This window comes from Cupressus sempervirens, chromosome 2, assembly GCF_028749045.1.
Source record: "Cupressus sempervirens isolate cs-2001-9-10 chromosome 2, ASM2874904v1, whole genome shotgun sequence".
In the NCBI taxonomy this organism is placed as follows: Eukaryota; Viridiplantae; Streptophyta; class Pinopsida; order Cupressales; family Cupressaceae; genus Cupressus; species Cupressus sempervirens.
Window position 1 is genome coordinate 150,750,369 of NC_143119.1, and position 13,467 is coordinate 150,763,835.

Here is a 13,467-nt window from a genome sequence, read left to right on the forward strand (position 1 = left end):
CTTTGAGACTTGGTGAGTCCTATCTAAGACTCGGTCCAGGCCCCTCAAACTCACGGCTTCGAACTTGCCAAGTCTTGGCAACACTTCACAAGTCTTAGAACTACGGACAAAAGACACATTGATAGTTAAGTGTCCAAGAAAGTGATTAGTAGATTTGATATTCAAAACCAATTGAATAACTATGATGTTTAAGTTTGTGTTATGCTTCTCACAGTTCAAGTTGTCTCCCGTAATGGGAGTCAAATTATAAATGCTTGCTTGCATGTAAAAGGGAAGCTCTATTCTATAGGATTTTAATTTTATTGAAAATTGATATAGTACGAGGCATTTATGAAATCAAAAAAGTATGCTAGAAATTTTACACAATTCGTTTATATGGTTAATAATTAATTTCTGCATCAGACTTAAGAAATTAAAGGGATTCGTGTATCAAAAGAAGGAACTAAAGGGGCTATTTATATGTAAACAAGATTGTTTCTCTCAAAGCAAAATTATCATGAGTTTTTCTCTCAAGAATTTGAGCTGTGACCGACTCTGGAAGTAATTTTTGTAACTTTGTATGTTCTGAATTATATGGAAGAAGTAAGGATTTAAAGGAGTTCCATATTTGGGAAAATTATTGCAGGCCATTGCCCACTAGCAATAAGGAAGTGTTGAGTGTTGTCAGATCATCAATATCCATTGGCATTGACTCAACCCTAGTTAGGATCCATGCTTCAACAACAGACCAATCTAGACATCATTGTCTGCATGGAGTGAGGATAGCTAGAGGAAAAGCAAACCTCTGTAAATTAAAATGTTGTATAGAACTTTTCACACTTGAATTTTAGGTGTCCTCATTATTTAAGAAGCTCTGTTAAACTCGAGTTTATATTTTCATGTCCATGACACTTCAATGCTCAAAAGTATCTCATCAGTTCCAACTGAACTTTAAGAAAGCCAAACATCTATTTGTTGGCCATGCATAGATGTCTGACATCAAATACAATTTCATGTGTGACAATTAAACCAAATGAACGAGAAAATGCCAAGCTTCTAAACAATCTACGCTTTCAGTTCTTCACCATTCATCACATTTAATTTAAAAGTATAACTATAGTTGCTGTGACCCTTACTTCAGTAAAGGTATAGCTGGATGTCAAATAGACAGTGGGAAACAAGAGTTATTACTTTTATAAATTGCATAGGAAACATTACAGTGGTTCAAAATTTAGGTGATCATGTTAAATTCCTGTGGAGTCTTATGTTAACAACATGTACTTAAAGTAGTTGTACCCTCAACTGCCCATATGTCATAGTCATCACTGTGACACAAGTTGATATGAGGATGCACATAACTGAATATTTTTTATGTTCAGATCAAACTCATCTAGAATTCAAAACTCAATACCCACAGACACAAAAAAAGAAGCTATTTTGTTCAGAGGAATATCAAATTTGTCACTAAGATTGTTTGCAAATGATTTTTCCAGGTAAAATTGGAAATAAATTATTGCTGTACCAAAAAATTAGTATGAAACAAACGGTACTAAGTTTCTCTGTGCCATCAAAGAGAAGAAGCGTGCCTGTGGGATGTCTTGAATCTAAAAGGTGGTCCTTCGTAGAAGTTCACTAAGAAATCCTCTCCACAAGTGGCAATGCGAAATGGTCTTGTTGGCTTAAAGGAACAACTTAGAACACGCCTTGAATGTCCATCAAAATCACCAACATTTGTACCAGAGTCCCACCTGCAACACTAAAGCTGAACGATATCATAAAATGACATTCATCACAGATCAAATTCTCAAACATTTCCCTATATAACAAAGAGAAAAAGTGTAACACAATAACTCAGGCTTCAAAAAACAAATATTGCTAGAATGGCTATCATCCTCACTGAGTATAAGCATTGAATAACAGAAACAGAACTAAGAAGCACCATTTGAAAATTAGTAAAGTTTGAAGCCTAAGTCACATGCGTCAGAATCTAAGGCATAGATAAAGGCCACAAGTGAGAGTTAAGATCAAATTTCAGCCCAAATAAGTTAGAGCAAAAAGCGCTCCAAACCCAAACTCTATAATAGATTCAAAATTTGAAGGGGGTAAAAATAAAATCAATGATGATAACCAACATCAAATATCAAATTCTCAATTATTGTAGTCTTTGATTCAGTGTCACCAATAAAAATAAGATAAATATCCATTCACAGGCTGAAAAATTAAGCCATGAATGATGAATATTCAAACATCGGTGAAACTAAGTTCCTGAAGGTATGGAATAGGTCCCATGACAAAAACAGCCCACAAAATAACTTAAATGTAAATTGGAACTAAATTATTTTAAAAAGGCAAGGAAACTATTTCATGTTGGCCTTCAAGTTCTTGTGGCACAACTTAGCAGGGAATTGACTTGTAAGATTCAGCATTTCAAAAGAAAACCACGTAACTCTTTCAAATCTGTCAATTTATTCATCACATTCCATCACCAATAGTTTGCCAATCAATATATTTTCACCAGTAATCCCAAAATTAGGAGAAAATCAAGTAACAAACATTGGAGATATAGCTTTCTTTCTCCCAATTTGAAATATATAAATAATCTATTTTTTATTAAAGACATCGAAGAGACAAGACATTGAAGAGTTAAAAGTCAAGACAATGAAGGGTGAAGACAACGAAGGGTCTTCACTTTGTAATGGCAAGACAATGAAAGATCAAGGCAATGTTTTATATTCTTCAAAAAGGAATTCGCTGGTTGTTCAACAGTAGTATTTTATTCATTGTTGCAGAGATACAGAGATCCTGAAACGAATTTATTATTGCATTGAAAAATCAGACTTCTAATTTTATCAATAAGGTGTTTTTTCTGGTGGCTGGCTTTTTCCTCTCAAGTAGGAGGGTTTCCTCAGGGTAAATTGCTATGCCTTGAGTTCATTATTTTTTGTTTTCTGTTTATCTTATTCTGATCATATAAAAACCAACATTGTATCAGAGCCAAGCTTATCCTGCCTGCCAAAAGGTTAACATTGAAGAATTGTTATTTGGCAATGAGATTGTTTATTCTGAAAATGTTATCCTGAGAAATATATGCATTTGTTATTTTGAGGGAATTTGCTTATATTGTCGTGGACTTGACAGTAAGACTCATATAGTCGGAAGATAGTGGTTTCAAGTATTAATCCCTAAATGTTATAAAAGGGTAGTTCAAATCATACTTGAAAATCTCACGATAATATCTCCTGTAGCACAATATATCGCAAGTCAAACTTGACAAAGATATAATCTCTGTTAATATCTTCAGCAATTTTTTCAATTTTGCACCCCCATATTATCAGAAAAATTACGTAGATAGCGCAATATATCAGAGCTTATATCGGCGGCAAAGTCAACAAAGGTTTGAAGAATTGTCAAACTCAGAAAATAATTTTGCATTGATGTTTGTGGTTGACATAAAATATTGAAAAAACACCAAATATAATTCATAAGACATTTCCACCCTAAAATAAAAACAAAATAAGCGGAAATGAACAAATATCCATAAGTGAAAAAAAATAGTCAAATTGACTGAAAGTTACATCAAGAAAAATTGAAAGAGTTGCAACCTATTTGAACTCTGGAGAAACAAACTTAAAATAGCAGCTATGTATTTAACTCAAACTTTGATTAGTATATGGTGGATATGTAAAATCAATATATGTTCTACAAATATGGGTATATGTGTGTGTTTTTAAGAATATTTTAAGATATTGTATGTTTTCAAATGTTCAATAAAAGTGTCGATTTATTACGATTTTTTGGCCAAATGACTTGTGTTTAAGAATATATTGTTGGCCCTGATCCGTAATTTGCACTTATAAAGGTAAAGTAATACATTATATCAAAATTAATTCACTGTGCAGAATAAATGTGCTGCCCAAAGTTATTTCAGCTCTCATTGGTTGCTGTAAGGTAAAATATTTTTGCCAGTGTTTATATAAATCAATGGAAGTATATTTTCCGTGGGTAATAAAACTTACATAGGCAGGGAAATAGATTTGCATATTGAAATATTTGCAATTTAAGTGAGTGGATAATTTAATACTTTAAAAGCTAAAGATTGGTGTTTTTATTAAGAGCCTTGAAAATATTTTGATTACCATTGATGGTGACCATTGTTTGGAGAGCATCAATAAATATTTGCTATCAGAGGTGATGGGAACAGCTAAAGCTGTAACATCTCAAGGTCTCAGTTTCCTTTCTTCATTGTAACTCTTCTGTTTTCAGAAAGATGTACATCTGGAGATGGTGTGAGAATTTTGTGTACAGCTGAGTATTTTAAATGAAGCAGTACAATATACTCCAGTCAAGACAGTTGTTTTTGAAGAAGTCGTTTTCCATCTTTATGAATGGTGCTCCTTGACAAAAGATAGGTGTAGTGATGATATTGGTGAGAAAGCTTTGGGAATGGGAGAAGGAATCCTACAAATAGAATAACACTAAGGGCAAAGGAACATATTCTGGAATAAGATCCCATGATCTGCCTGCCATTTGGATAAGTTTATTTCTTGTTTTTGCCCTTCTGTTTTTATTTTTAAATATGTATGACCTCTTATATAAGAAAAAAAATATTCTGGTTAGACATCAATTGTGGGTTGTGTAATAACGTATTCCTCCTTTTGTTACTAGTTTTTGTTCATAGATAAGGCTTATTTTTTCCTGATTTGGGTTTGATCTGGCATGAAGTGAAGAATGAAGCGGAGCAAATTCTGCTTGGTTTTGGATGCAAACAAAGAGGAGAAGCTTTACAGGGAATATTATTGGAAATTTGAACATGCAGGAAAAGATTGGGAATCTGAAGAGACATGGAAGAAAAAGTGACATGAACAGCATGTGATTGGAATATGTGAGGTGAGATATACCCACGTCAATCTCTAGGTTGTTCAGCCAATTCAATCGTGGAACCAAGCTGGCCCTCAGACTTATTGAGCCAGCATTATTAAGGAAACCTTGGCAGAATCAAGAGACTCAACACATCGGGCATTTGCTAAAGATGGAAGTCAGGTTTCATCGACAGAGGCACTGAATATTCATCTTGTGTGAGCTCTGGGCAATAAATTTATAGACAGTGACCTTGAATCTGGATTTGACTGCAATCTATGAGTTCATTCTATGTATTGGACAAAGTGTGTTCAGTATATGGCCTGGTTCGAGAGCACAAATACTCTGCAGTGACTCTTCCTTCATATCGGGTTAGAGGTTCGGTGGGAGCTTGTGTAGCAGATAGAGAATGACAAGTCCTTTGCAGAGGATCAGCAAGCTCGTGAAGCAATGTGACTTCAAAAGCTCCTTGTTTGGTCAAACATTGGAGCCATCTGTAATTTATTGTGATAATCAAAGTTGTGAGAATGCTGCCCTTGCTGAGAGGAAGTCTTAGAATCAGTTGCTCTTATTATATGCTAATATTATATTTTTCTATGAGAGAGAAATATGAGGTGAACGCCCTTGTGATGTATATTTCTATGTAAGAGAAGTGTGAGATGAAAAGTTGAAAACCCTTGTAATGTATATTTCTCTGTGAGAGAAATATAAGGTGAAAGCCCTTGTAATGCATATTTCTCTACGAGAGAAAAATATGAGTTGAAAGCCCTTGAGAGATGTGTCTTTTCCACACATGGGAGTAGCCATGGTGGACATCATGTTGAGAGATTCCATGATGACATCATGTTCAGTGATTCCATAATGGGCACTTGTGTATATGCTTCTTTCCACACAAGGGCATAGCCATGGTGGATGTCATGTTGAGAGATTCGAAGACAACGACACATTGAGTGATTTCGTGATGTGAGCTTGCGTATATGTTTCTTTCCACACATGGGAGTAGCCATGGTGGACGTCATGCTGAGTGATTCCATGACATTATCATGTTGAGAGATAATGTGATAAAATATTTTCCACAAATAGGTGTAGCCATTGTGGGTGTCATATTGTGAGATTCGATGACATGGATATTTGGGAAGATTCCTCCCTAGCTAGGAGGGAGTGTTGGAGATATAGCTTTGCAAGATACCTTTCTCCCAATTTAAAATATATAAATAATCTATTTTTTATTAAACACATCGAAGGGTTCTCAATTTGAAGGGACGAGACATTTAACAGTCAAGAGTCAAGACAATGAAGGGTCAAGCCAATGAAGAATCTTCACTTTGTAATGGCAAGAACAGGAAGGGTCGAGGCAATGTTTCATATTCTTCAAGAAGGAATTTGCAGGTTGTTCGATTGTAGTATTTTATTCATTGTTGCAAAGATATAGAGATTTGAAAAGAATTTATTATTGCATTATAAAATTAGACTTCAATTTTTTATCAATAAAGTGTTGTTTTTGCATATTGCATGCATATATTAACTACCAAGAAAAGAAGATTTACTCTTCCTTTATATCTATTGCTGAAGCCCCTTCACCAAGCATCACCACTCTTTCCAATATGGCCCAATATAATTAATATATAATTATATCATATAATTCATTATCAATATAATTATATTATAACATAATTATTATTACTGTAATAATATAACAATTATATTAACAAAATATCATCATATTATGATGCAGGAGCATCTTGCATGGGAAAATTTTATATTTTTTAAAATTAAAAAAAATTTGAGGAGAGAGAAAGTGACGAAAATTAGAGGAAAAAATAATAATAAAAATTAAAAAAGGGAAAAGGGAGAAAAGAAAAGAGGAATTTCTATTTTCGAGGTGTATAGGTGGCATAAATAGAAAAATAAAATAAAAATGGTTGTCATTCCATTTAACGAGGTGTGTAGGTGGAATTCTAAAAGGTTGTGGATATTGTGTAGGTGGAATTCTAGATGGTTGTGGATATTGTGTAGGTGGAATTCTAGAAGGTTGTGGATAAATCATGCATTTAATATTTGTTGGGTGCTTAGTTGTATTTGGGTGGGAATTAAATATTTGTTGAAAGGTAGTTGCAACATCTTGGGTGGAAAGTGCCTATTTAAGCAAAGCATATGAGCATTTTTAATCAAGCTGGAAGGTGTGAAGGCTTCAAGGTGTGAAAGTTCGGGAAGTGTAAGCTCTTCTTGTAGAAGCTCTTGGTGTGCAAGTTAGTTGGAAGCCCTTAGTGAGGAAGCTCTCTCTCATATTGTAAGAATTTGGAGTTCTCTTATTTGGGGAATATTGTAAGGATTTTTCAAGTATAATAAAATTGCTTGGGAAGCATTTTGTCATCTCTTTGTCTCCACATTGTTGCAATCTTGGTTATGAGTTGGTAGGGTGGTGTGGCCCTTCATCATATTATCAATAATATTATTATCAAAATAAGTTATAATATCAATATATTATTATATTAATAGTAATTATCAATATAATTACTATATCACAATAATTATATTATCACAACCTTTATATTAAATATGTTGGCCTAAAGGAATTCGACCATAGCTAAAATAGCATTAACACTCCCTCTTAGCTACGGAGAAATCCTTCTTAATAACTTTTGGTTTGTCCTCCTGATGCTATCTTCAACACTCCCTCTTAGCTAGGGAGGCTTCCATATTAGGTTAAGTCATAATGAATTTATCATTATGGTTCACCGTAAACATCACAATGAATCTTAGATATCTCCATATGACATATCCTCAAGTATCATCTCATGTGATATAATCATTTTAGACTTATCTACCACATGGTATGTCCTTAGATATCACCTTATAGGATATCCACCATAGTGGATTTAGAAGATTACCTTTATGGCATGTCCTTGGATACCACCACATGCAATATCCACCATAATGGATTTTAAGATATATGCCACTATGTCTTTGGATACCACCAAATTTGTTATGCTCCATAATGGATTTAGGATCCCTAACATTGTAGCATGTCCTTGAGTACCACCACATGCACTACCCACCATAATAGATTTTAGAAAATTACCTTTACGGCATGTCCTTAGATACCACCACATGCGTTATCCACCATAAAGCGTTTTAAGATATCTACCGTTATGTCCTTGTATATCACCACATACACTATCATCCATAATAGATTTATGATATCTACCATTATGGCATATCCTCAGGTACCACCACATGCACTACCCACAATAATGGATTTTGAAATATCTACGTGTAATGAATATCCATTACTTTATGAGTTATCAACCGTCATTATGAGATCATCACCTCACAATGAAGGTAACAATGTAAAAGTGTCTTATCATTGTGAGATCATCACCTCACAAAGATATTCATATCACAAGTACAAGTAAATTCACCACGGATTCTCTCACATGGTATTTTCATGATGTCACACACATAACATCCACCATGAACCATATTAAAGGGTGGATCCACCATAACTACCGCCAAAGGGTGTAAAAAGGGCTTTCACCTAAAATTTCTTACAAAGAAGAATCATTACAAGGAATTGCACCTTGAACTTCGTCCTCACATAGATGAGCTCATAAACGAGGGATTGCACCTCGAACTTCTCCCTCATAGAGAACTCGTGAACGAAGGATTGGACTTTGAACTTATCCCTCACAAAGAAGAACTCATGAAGCAGATATCAACCTTTTGACCTCTTTGTCCAGGATTGTTTTTGATTAATCATCAAACTCCCTTTGAATTTGGTATCAAGCTTCTGAGCTCCTCGTTCAAGGTTGTCTCTAATGAGCTGTCAGACTCCCTCTGAATCTGATATCAACCTTCTGAACATCATGGCAGCAAGTTGTGTTTTTATTCTTTAGCCTGCATCAAGCTCTTTACTTGAATGCTCCTTCATCCAACAAGTATCCATCTATCTAGGAATATCATGACCAAGACATCTGCATAAAGGCCATCTAGCATACATACATGGAACTTCATCATATGAATCATAATCTTCTAACTGCTACATTTTCCTGATCACTGGAGAAACCATCTCCACATGGTCTACTATCGTAAGATTGAGCCCTCACATATTGCAGAAGTGGAATGCTTTTGTTTACAGCATAAACTTTGGACCAATCCCTAAATCAATAAGTTTGTAATAAAGCTGCACTTATAATTCCATCTTTTGTATATACATCTACTACCATTTTGTCTTTAGATCGCACCCCAATCAAAGAGTTGGACAACCACAATAAGAACAAGAATACATGCATTCAATCTAAATGTTGATTTTCTCAAGTTAATAAATTTACAAACTATGACCACTGTGGATAGCACTAACTCCAGATAGCTTCCCATTTTCTTTCACATATGCATTTCTAGTCATCAGCCACTCGAAACAATACATAAGAGCTTGCTATTTCAGGTCCACACCTGCATTTGATCTATGTGTATTTCCTCTTGATTAAATATTCTAAAACATCTTTATTGTAATGAAGAATATCATTTCAAAATATTATAAGTGTATCCATGCTTCATATGACTTATTAGTTCCTGCCAAGGCAGGATACTATAGCATTCATTGAAATGCAACTGTTCCATTTAATTGTCCAATGAGATTTGAGTATTTTTTGACAACTTTTTAGATTTCTAAAGTTTTCATATATATTGAAGTTTTTAGAATTGTAGAGAAAACATTTATCTTCAATATGATTGGCTGCTTTTTGCTACAGTAGTGTTTTTGGCTCACTTAAGAACTTTATACACTCCAATGTGGAAAAAAAATGAGTAATAAATAAAGTTGAAAAAGCACCATAAATATCTTGTACTTATTCTAAAGACAATAATAAATGAATTTTTAAAAGTATCATAAATATTTTGTACTCATTTGAGAACAATAACAATCTTGAAATTTTTTTATTTTATTTTTTTACATTCTACAATATTGTTGAAGTATTTTTATTTCAATTTAAAACAAAATTGGCACATAATGACAAAAATTGTACCACAAGATAGATCAATGTAATTATCCAAACAAAATAAATCTACCTCTACATTATTTTTCAAAAACTATTATTTGTCTTGCTCATCATTAATTGCTTAATACAAAATAGACATTCTCTTGGTCACATATGATTTAAATGTATTTCTATATTTTTCTTTTACCACAACAAAATCAATATGCATTATGTATCAATGACATTTCATTTTTAAAATTTTGTATTAGCTTATTAGTCAATGTTGTATTTGCATATACAAGTATAATACAATTTATTTTTTAACTCAAATCTTTTTACGAACTAATTGTATGACTAATGCAATAACAAATTATACATCGGCAGGAACTAGACGCTATGCGTCCTTGTTTCTCTATTATTCTCTGATTGCTAGATACCACCATTTCATGAAACCATTTAGTACTCTCAAAATACCATTTCTTTCACCTATTTTGCCACCTTTTCTCGCTCACAGTGATTTTCTATTTGTCAATAATGTTACCAGAATTAGCCAAGTAACATGTTGACAAATGTACTATGCATAAAAGACAAAGAAAATTAGATTTTTTTAAATAGCATCAGATACTGCTGTTACATTGGATTCATAACCACAAAATTTGATCATAAAACAAGCCTCAACTATGTTATTAAATCCAATCAACGGGCTCCAAGTATTCTGACACGGCCATATAACAATAATAGTTACCGAGCAAATATTTACAACACCACTGATATGTGTAGCACCTAATAAATATCAAAATATTTTGCACCCACTATATGTTATTTCCAACTTGTACTGCTGCAGTGATTTAATACCCAAGTATTATCACCACTCTTAACTAGGGAGGAATCCTTAATAACTTTTGGCTCATCCTCCTGACGCTATCTTCAACATAAAGTGTTATTTCTGATGGCTGAGTTTTCCCCGCGAGTTGAAAGATTTTTCCAGGATAAATTGTTGTGTCTTGAGTTCATTATTTTTTGTTTTATGTCGATTATATTTCTGATCGCATAAAAACCAGCAACAAGCCCAAAAACTAGGAGAAAATCAACAAATCACATTCAGCAAAATTCTTAAGAGTTTAAAAGTAGGTAATAAGAGAACAATGAGTCATATTGTATTAGTATTGTCCATGGCTTCACCGTCTTGGCGGATGGGGGGACGGTGGAACGGGGGACAAGTTTCCAGGACGAGGGGACAGAGGGGCCTTAATTTGAGGACAGCGGGGGAACAGAAGGGGGATGGTGGCGGGGTACATGGGGGGTTGTATATACTTTACATATGGTACTTGAAATGCTAGTTATGAAAAGATGTATTGCAATATAAGATACAAAGATGTAAAAGAGTAAATACTTGAACATTGCATTGAATTGGAACATCAAACATTGAACATAAATAGTCGAATCAGTAAATAGTCAACACCAGCACATTCCTCCATTGTCGGCAGAAGTGGCCGAATCTGGCAGCACCGCTGAGAAGGGGGACGGAGTCCCTGGTATGTCCCCATCTCCGAGACGTGGGGCAAAAAGGGGGAACACATCTCCGTGTTACTATGGTATTGTCTTTAAGGTCTAAGTGCAAAATAAAACTTATCCAAACTCTACATCATGAAATGCAACGAAGGGCTACAGCAAGTTACGTCTTTGCAGCAAGGGACCCAGATGGATCATGAACAAAATCATGATATCAACACAGCTGATTTCTAAATGATGATATTACTAACGATGCACCGCAGAAACACCAAACACATAATACAGAAGATGCTGTTCACCAGCCCCCTGACTTCCAACCTTAGTTATCAGATAAATGTGGGAGCAAGTCTCAGGTGAATTTACAGAAAAGAAGCCCCTCAAATGTTGCTTCAATACATAATAGTGATCTAAGTTTGATGGTATATTTTGACATTTCACTATCAGAATAAGTCTTACTAGTTTCTTACAGATACAAATTGTCTTAAAGAGATAAATGAAACGACAAAAAAAGAAAAAAAAACTAACCATGGAACGTTTATGAGGAGAAACTATTTTCGAAAGATGAACATCACAAACCTCTGTACAATGATGTGTATAATTTGCATAGACACCTCGAGACGCACCAATAGACAAACAAGGGCGTGACTAATAATCTATATTATATTATTATTATTAATATAGGTATGGCGAATGGTCACCAGCAGGGACAACTATGAATTTGGTGATTCTAAGCTAATTTTAAGAAAAGATATAGGGTATGTAGCTTAGAGGCAATTCGACAGTAAACTTACCACTAAGAATTCAGTGATTCTTAAAAGCCTTCCTTATATAAATTTCGTTTGAAAAATTGGCAAACAGATTCGGACTATTTTCCAATAAGAGAATTTTAAAAGGACCAAAAAGATGATGAAACTTGGCAAATATTTTTCTGAATTTTCTAAATGGAGATTCAAAAACAGTCCAAAAAGAATCACGGAACTAACTCACATAAAAGCCCGGACAAGAGATTTGCCTTTGCTGTCTCCGCACACCACAATTCTTTGTCCGTCAGATGACCATTCAAGATCATCAATCCTTCCAGACAGAGCCTTGCAATCCAACTTGAGACTATGATCTCCATGTCTTCCCCAGACCCTTACTGTGCCTGATGTGTCTCCCGATGCAATCCACTCCCCGTTGGGGGAAAACCGAGCCACAGTTGCAGGATATGAATGCTCACCATAAACAAATGACTCTAGAGGATTATCCAGGCTTCTGATGATCACAGATCGTCCATTACAGTAGATGATTGAGTTGGTCTTTGCTTCTCCAGCTATCAAAATACCTCTCCCTCTTTCAGTCAAGGGCACAGAAACATAGCTCTCAATCAGCTTCGCCATTGTCTAACGACTGAGATTGGGGAGGTATCTAAGATTTATCTGGAGTTGGGTATTTGCTATTGAAATTAAGGGTAATTAAGAGTTGATTTTTCTTTAATGGGCAGTCTCCACTTGGGTTGATTGGGAAATTTGTTCGCTGAAATTGAGGATAAATAAGAGCTCTGAGAGTTGGGTTTTACACTTTCAGATAGATTTCTCCGCTAAATCACAAGGAAAAAAAAAGGCAAATCTAAGCAACAGAATTTGGAGGGATGGTATCAGATGGGTAAATATCCTTGTAAAAGCTTTTAGTCTTTCGACAAAATAATATTCTAACTATGCATTTGCTTTGGTATTCCATCAACTTGTCAAGAATCTGTCAGTGAGTAGAACTGATCAGTGAAAAGGAGGTTCGTTACTTTTGGTTTCTCCACGAGGGCACTCTGAAACCGACAGGATTCATGTGTGGGCTTAGGTGTCCCGCCGACGTTTCAGTTCCCGTAAGTTGTGTCTCCATGTTTGCCTCCTTTTTTTAGGAGGGGAAGAGGTGGATAACCATTCAAAAGTCCGCGTAATTCAAGTTCCCAATGCAAAGGAGTTCAGACTCTCGGACATGCAATAATTTCCCTTTTTCAAACTAGATAGGGAAGAGGAAAGATTAAGGAGCCCATGGTAAAATTTAAGGTAAGCAAACATTGATTTGTAAATTAAAGAAAATTGCTATGTTATTGTACATGGATTGACAATATGTTGAAGTTGCTAGGTAATATAGGTAGATGGAATTT

General features: G+C 34.7%; 1 protein-coding gene across 1 annotated transcript in view; it reads right to left on the reverse strand.

Annotated features, from left to right (window-relative positions):
• The window catches only part of LOC149571493 (transducin family protein / WD-40 repeat family protein), a 76,034-nt gene extending 62,958 nt beyond the window's left edge, over positions 1 to 13,076 (reverse strand). The window contains exons 1-2 of the mRNA XM_089813008.1: positions 12,312 to 13,076; positions 1,566 to 1,727 (exon numbers count right to left, since the gene is read on the reverse strand). Of these exons, the coding sequence (XP_089669134.1) occupies positions 1,566 to 1,727; positions 12,312 to 12,703 (554 nt within the window). The 5' untranslated portion in view covers positions 12,704 to 13,076. The remainder of the gene's footprint in view (positions 1 to 1,565; positions 1,728 to 12,311) is intronic.
• Positions 13,077 to 13,467: the final 391 nt, after the last annotated feature.